The 7,349-nt window shown below is 33.4% G+C and overlaps 1 protein-coding gene across 1 annotated transcript; it reads left to right on the top strand.

The window, feature by feature from the left end:
- The first annotated feature begins 1,956 nt into the window (after nucleotides 1-1,956).
- LOC114184048 (subtilisin-like protease SBT4.14) lies at nucleotides 1,957-6,862 on the top strand. The gene is made up of 11 exons (XM_028071282.2): nucleotides 1,957-2,102; nucleotides 2,243-2,334; nucleotides 2,436-2,533; nucleotides 2,610-2,753; nucleotides 2,864-2,969; nucleotides 4,288-4,801; nucleotides 4,908-5,005; nucleotides 5,083-5,307; nucleotides 5,457-5,565; nucleotides 5,691-5,904; nucleotides 6,189-6,862. Exons 1-11 carry the CDS (start codon nucleotides 1,998-2,000, stop codon nucleotides 6,719-6,721), a joined length of 2,238 nt encoding a protein of 745 aa, XP_027927083.1. The 5' UTR covers nucleotides 1,957-1,997; the 3' UTR covers nucleotides 6,722-6,862.
- The last annotated feature ends 487 nt before the right edge of the window (nucleotides 6,863-7,349 follow it).

Below are 7,349 nucleotides of genomic sequence, written 5' to 3'. Positions count from 1 at the left end.
GAAATTTGTTTCGAAAATTGTATTTCGGAAATTTGTTCCAAAAAAAATTGTGTTCTTAAATGTATTTCACATGTTATAGAAATTTTGTTTTGAAAATTCTTTTTCAGAAAATTTCTTTCTGAAAATATTATTTTGGAAATTCCGAAAATCCTGTTCGGGAAACCCTTTTTCACAATTCATAATCCGGAGGGTTGCAAAGAAAAATTGATGGAGTGCAAGAAAACATTACCCATATGGGATTGAAGAAGGAGGGGTGCCGGTATTTGGGCCTGGGCCTCTTTTGTTAGGTTGTTAGGTTTGGTTGGAGGACCATTGTAGTTCAGGAAATTAATATATATATATATATATATATATATATATATATATATATATATATATATTATGTTACAATTTCTTATTCTAGTATTCACAGACAACAGCTACTTTTCATAGTTAATCTTTGATATCAACATATATACAAAGAATTCTAATGGGGATTCTGGGATTCTTAGAGCTTAAATGACACGAGGTTACTTTTCTATTTTTTGGGTTTACCGTTATATAAATATATGTCAGTAATTTATTTTAATTTTTTTTTATTACATAGGATTGATAAAGAAGTTGTAGTTAAATAATTTGAAAAAAAAACATGTTCTTTTGAAGGATGTATAGAATAGTGATATAGGTAAATTATATTTGAATTAAATTTGTATGTTGAGTTTTATTTAGTGTAATATATTTGTAGGATTTTGATTTGTTAGATATACACATGTATTAATTTTTAGTAAACTTTTTATTCCAATTAAATAACTCTAAACTCTTTACTTCTCTCTAATGTTATTTTCATTTAATAAACATTTTATTCCTTTTAGATAACTCTTAAAGTTTTTGAAATCAATTCTCAACTTACAATACACTCCACGTAATATATCATTAAAAATTGTGGATTACTCACAAAAAGTGAAAAAGTTATTTACTATATCCAACACCAAGAAAGCTCTTTTAGTTGCTTTCAGAATTGTTTCCACAGCTAAAATTTCCACAATTAACAACTTTGATGAATGGTATTTAACACCACTAAACAAGCTTAAATATTTAATCTACAAGGGAGATTTTAAAGACGTGTAGGTTGGTGTATGAGTAACTAACATGGTACACAGATTTTTAGCCCATTTTGAGCTCCCATAATATATTATCAGTGCATAATAAGAAGAAAAACTTTGTCAATGTTTGTCTCTTTTAGGTTAAACTTGAAGCTAAACCCATTAAACGTTGGTAATCAGTGATGTACGGGCTAAAAGCTTGCATTGGAATTCAAGGAATAGGTGTTCATAATGTCAAGGGCTCTTTGTTTTTAAGCAATATCTCTACTGTACTTGATAGTGATGTGCGTCTAGGATGCTACGCATTCAAATTCTCACACTCTTCTCAAAGTTTCCTGCTGCCAAATTTGAGTACAAAAATTTGTTTGTTGGTGAAGCACAACATGGCTTTGTGGAATCACAAAGACACATAATTAGCATTTACACTTTATCTTGGAAATTTACACTTTATCTTGGAAATCTCACATCGACTAAAGGTAAGATCGATTTTACAGTATGTAAGTCAGAAAAAAAAGGAGAATTATTCATTGATCAGGTTAAATAAACAAGAAGAGAAATTAATCTTCATGGACCACTAGTTATGAGTCTACTGTATGGATCATGACATCAAATGAGTTTTTAATCGCAAATGATAACAACAAACCATAAAGAAAATGAGAATGTTAATGCAAGTTTTACTTGAGGAAGCAACCCTGTGCTCTATATGTGTGACATTGACTTGTGCCAAAGAAGGACTCAGAAACTCATAATCTTTCTTACAAGCTTCCCCAACCAAATTAAGCTTTGAAAATTGTATGTTACAAGCAATGTAATTGAACTAGGCCTTCTTATCATTTCTTTTGCTAACTTTTGAATGGTATATAAGCTGTTTCCTAGACTCAGTTTGGTCATGTTTTAGTGTCTCAAAAGCCAAGCATGTTGCTACTAAAAATGTTGCCAAAGAAGCATACAAAATCCCTTTTTCTACTCTGTCTTCAATTATTGCTATGCAGTGCTTCAGTTAATGGAGTTGAGCAGAAGGCATTCAATTTCTTCTCCCCTTTTCATTCCTTATTTGGCCATTGATCTATTTGATTTGTTTCATCTTAAAGCTACCCTCTTGCATGCATGTTAGTTATTGCTTTCATTATGAGCTTCACCATTATTTGATTTGTGTGTAGAACTTTTACATTGTTTTCTTGGGAGCTCACACACAGAGCAGAGGAAATGCACTTGAGACCTATTTAAATGTTCTATCTTCTGTGAAGGGAAGGTAACTTGATGACCAACTCACAAACACTTGTTATCTTTCCCTCTTTAAGATCAAAGGCCAACAAAAACTATAACCATTCTCTTCAATTTGTGCTCACTTAGCTATCTTGAAGCCAAAGATTCTATGGTGCATAGTTACTCAAGGAACTTCAATGCATTTGCTGCAAAACTGTCAGAAGATGAAGCCAATAAGTTATCTGGTAAGAATAGTTTTTCATTTTTCACTGGCTTCTTCAAGAACTATATATTATGCTGTTAACCCTTTTGTATGTGTAGCCATGGATGAAGTGGTTTTAGTGTTTCAAAACCAGTACCGTCAGCTACACACAACAAGATCATGGAACTTCATTGGGTTGCCTCCAACAGCCAAAAGAAGATTGAAAGTAGAAAGTGACATAATTGTTGGTCTTTTAGACACAGGTTCATCTTGGTTTTGCTCACATTTTTCATTTTCTTCTTTGCTATTATATTACATCAATGGTGCTTCTTGATTCAGTTTTTAAAACTGTGTCACAATATTGGTGAGGCAGGGATCACACCTGAGTCTAAAAGCTTCAAGGACAATGGATTTGGTCCTCCACCAGCAAGATGGAAAGGATCTTGTGGCCATTATGCTAATTTCTCAGGCTGCAATAAGTAAATTTTCTTTCCTTGTTTACGTTGTGTCACTGCATTGTTACTGAAAATAGGATTAATCATGAACTTTTTGTTATTTAAATGAACTAAACCTGTTCAAGTTGACTTTTGACAAATCTTATCTTTTAAGAACCACCAAATTCAAGATTGTTTGTCCTTGTCAAGAAAATATTAAAGTACCCACAAAAAAGTAATGTTTTGTTTTTATAAAAGCAGAAGAGGATTTAAAATTTATCATATGCAGAATTTTGAACTATATCTGATATTTAACTAAGAAAAAAAAAAGGATAAATCTGTGTCCTCCCATAAAAAATCCTACTCCTGCAATGTCTCATGCTACAATATGGAGAGATAAACAGTCTCAAAACACAGTAATAGTTTAGTATTAATATGTGGTTCAATCTTGTTAAAAGTTCAACACTTTTTTCTCGTATGAATGTTTTCAACTAGGTGACATGCTTCATACCCTATATATCCTATTATGTGGTCCAACTTGAATTCAAACACCTTTCGACTAGAAGGAAAAGTTGCAATTTTTACCTCTTAAGTAAAGTCCAAACATGACAATAACAAGAGTAATACATGAAACATTGCCTTAAACAAAAGGGTGGAACACAGATCCACACACTACTAAGTCTTGCATTCTGTTTTCATTCTTCTCCATCATCTTAGGGCCTCTTTCACAGTCTTCCCCTGTTCACAGATAACAATGTCTAATCTTCTCTTACTCATGTAGTATCACAATCTTCTTTATAGATCTAAATACCCCAAAACAGAAGAAGAGGAAATTTAGTCATGCAACTCTGCTAAATTTGGTTCCAAAGCTTTCCTTTGAAAGTGTCCGACATGCGTACAATACTTGTACGACACACCTACAGATAAAGTGTCTCATTTAAAAGACATTTTTTTTCTTTTAACATCGACTCTAACATAATATTAATAATCACAAATCCAATCCAATAATTTTATGAAAAAATCCATAAACTTGTCTATTTATTATATAAATTTCTATTATGAATATAAATTAAGGAATAAATCTTATATAATCATTATTTATTTTTCGCTTGTTGGATATTATATAGATAGATTAAATTCATTTTTATTTAACTTGATAACATGTTGGTTGATGATTTGAAGTTAATATTTATATACACGTCATGTCGTGTGTGTCCGATACATCTTTAATTTAGTTATATTTTCGTATCTGTATCCAAACTTCAGTGCCTGGTAAATCTCCCAAGAAATTTATGTGTGGTTTAGCTCATGATCTAACTTGTGAATTCCATCTGCATGGTAACTCTCTGTGGCAAACATGAAGAAAGATCATAGGAGCCAAGTACTTCAAGGCTGATGGAAACCCTGATCCATCAGACATATTATCTCCTGTGGATACTGATGGACACGGCACTCACACTGCATCAACAGTTGCAGGAAATCTGGTCCCAAATGCAAATCTCTTTGGGTTGGCCAATGGAACTGCTCGAGGTGCAGTGCCATCGGCAAGGTTGGCAATTTACAAAGTTTGCTGGTCATCTAGTGGATGTGCAGACATGGACCTACTTGCTGCATTTGATGCTGCTATACATGATGGTGTGGATGTCATATCTATTTCCATAGGTGGTGGAAATCCTAGTTATGTTCAGGACTCTATATCAATTGGTGCATTTCATGCCATGAGAAAAGGTATAATCACAGTGGCCTCTGCTGGAAATGCTGGTCCAAGCTTCGGAACTGTAACAAATACTGCACCATGGATTGTAACTGTAGCAGCTAGTGGCATTGATAGGGCCTTCAAGAGCACTGTTCAGTTGGGAAATGGAAAGAATTTTTCTGTGAGTTTGTTTCTTTTGCATTATACATATTCTGAACATCGATAATAATGCAGTATTTGCAGAATTAATTGATATGTGAACATCGATAATAATGGAAGATTTGCAGGGGGTAGGTGTGAATTGTTTTGATCCAAAAGGAAAACAGTATCCTCTTGTCAATGGGATTGATGCAGCCAAAGATCCAAAAGACAAGGAGGACGCTAGGTAATGTTCCAATGTTTGTCAACAACAGCTGAAAAATTGTTCGACAGTAACAAGGAACATTTTTTATGTGGTGACAGTTTCTGCTATGAAGACACCTTGCAGCCAAGTAAAGTGAAGGGAAAGCTTGTTTACTGCAAATTAGGAACATGGGGCACTGAATCTGTTGTTAAAGGAATTGGGGGCATTGGCACTTTAATAGAAAGTGACCAATTTCCTGATGTTGCTCAAATTTTCATGGCACCTGCTACCATTGTGAATAGTGTACAAGGTGACAATGTTACAAAATATATACAATCCACGAGGTAAAAGAAAAAATCTCTTATTTGTTTTTGAATCACTTCTCATTGTAGCTACTCACTGATTTTTCTCTATAGCTTGTTCAAACGAATATAATTCCTCTTATCAGATTATCTCAACCATCAATTTTACATTAAATTTTTGTTGAACCAAGATCACCATCAGCAATGATATACAAGAGCCACGAGGTTCAAGTGCCAGCTCCAGTCACTGCTACATTTTCATCTAGAGGCCCAAATTCAGTATCCCAAAATGTTCTTAAGGTACAATATTTGCAACCTTTGTAGTTGCAACCTCTATTATGCTACAAAAGCACTTGTATTTTAATTTGCTTATCGTATTATGGCATTTCATGAACTTAGGATGTTAAATGATCTCTTTTATGCAGCCTGATGTTGCAGCTCCTGGCATTGACATCTTGGCATCTTATACTCTCAAAAAGTCACTCACTGGTTTAAAGGGGGACACTCAATTTTCAGAATTTATTCTAATGTCTGGAACTTCCATGGCATGTCCTCATGTTTCTGGAGTTGCTGCATATGTTAAGTCATTTCACCCACATTGGACTCCTGCTGCAATTAGGTCTGCCATTATCACAACAGGTAAGATTAAATCCTAATTCCACTTTTCTCATTTGATTTGTTTGCACCTATGTAGTACATGTAGTACGGATACAGACACACACCAACACAGTACAAACACAGACACAAACATAAACACAGACATGAATACCGGACACAACACAAACACTTTGACGTGTGTAGTCTTCAAAATGTAGGACATGGAAATACGGATCTATATATTAAATCATTATGTACTTATATATTCAAAGTTATTTAAGATTAGTCAAATATAATAATCTAAACAGTATTATTTTATTGTTAAGCCAAACCAATGAGCAAGAGAGTTAACAGTGAAGCAGAATTTGCCTATGGTGCTGGTCAACTGAACCCAACAAGAGCTGTTAGCCCTGGTTTGGTCTATGACATGGATGACTTAGGGTATATCCAGTTCTTATGCCATGAAGGATACAAAGGTTCCAGTTTATCAGCTTTAGTTGGTTCACCAGTGAATTGCTCCTCTTTGCTTCCTGGGCTTGGCCATGATGCTATGAACTACCCCACAATGCAGTTGAGTCTTGAAAGCAGAAAAGACACAAAAATAGGAGTTTTCAGAAGAACAGTGACCAATGTTGGTCCTGCTCCAACCATCTACAATGCCACCATCATTTCACCTAAGGGAGTGGAAATCACAGTGAAGCCAAGCAGCCTCACTTTTTCTGAAACCAAGAAGAAGAGGAGTTTCAAAGTAGTTGTGAAAGTCACATCCATTGGAAGTAACAAAATTGTGTCAGGTTCCCTTATATGGAGAAGCCCACGTTACATTGTAAGGAGCCCTATTGTTATCAACAATCCATAAGGTTATGTTTTGCAGTGACCTAACTAAGCTTTTAAAGTTTCCCTTTGTATCAGTTACAGTTTGTTGATCATGTAACTACAGATTTTCTTGAAGTCTGTATCTAATTCTAATCGTCAAATAAAGATGAACTTTTCACTCGAACTTCACGACCTCTTATTATCATTAAAACAATGTATGGATTCGAATGGAAAGAAATAGAGTAATACATTTTTTTCATCTTATGTTAGTGTATAATAATAATAACTAATAATAATAATGTATTCAAATAATTAAATTTACTCAATGCTGGAAAATAAAAAAAAAGCTCAGTTCTTTAATTAGAAAAAAAGCTTATTTTATTACTCAATTTAGATTTTATATAATTTAATTCAATTCAACACATTTCAACACCCTATAACTAAAAACATTTGAAGTAGATATTAATCATTATAAAAAAGGGTGTGATGTATTTATGGGTAATCCAAAAAAATATATTAAATTATTAAACTATAAATAATTGAAATAAACTGTACCGAGAAAATGTAAACTATTTTTATTAAAGCTAAAATGAACTTAAATTGAATTTTTAAAACTGAAATATTACATTAAAATAGTTTATAGTACAGTTAGGGGAAAAAAAACCCAAGCA

Source organism: Vigna unguiculata, chromosome 5 (genome assembly GCF_037176805.1).
Source record: "Vigna unguiculata cultivar grain cowpea cultivar isolate G323 ecotype 2 chromosome 5, ASM3717680v1, whole genome shotgun sequence".
NCBI classification, from domain to species: Eukaryota; Viridiplantae; Streptophyta; class Magnoliopsida; order Fabales; family Fabaceae; genus Vigna; species Vigna unguiculata.
The sequence above is the reverse complement of the archived record's forward strand: the minus strand, read 5'-3'. Positions and strand labels throughout refer to the sequence as shown.

Coding starts and splice junctions, on each gene's coding strand:
- LOC114184048 (XM_028071282.2), top strand. CDS start 1,998: ATGTTGCTACTAAAAATGTTGCCAAAGAAGCATACAAAATCCCTTTTT. Junction 2,103..2,242: donor TTAATGGAGTTGAGCAGAAG/GCATTCAATTTC, acceptor ATTTGTGTGTAG/AACTTTTACATTGTTTTCTT. Junction 5,566..5,690: donor TATCCCAAAATGTTCTTAAG/GTACAATATTTG, acceptor TCTTTTATGCAG/CCTGATGTTGCAGCTCCTGG.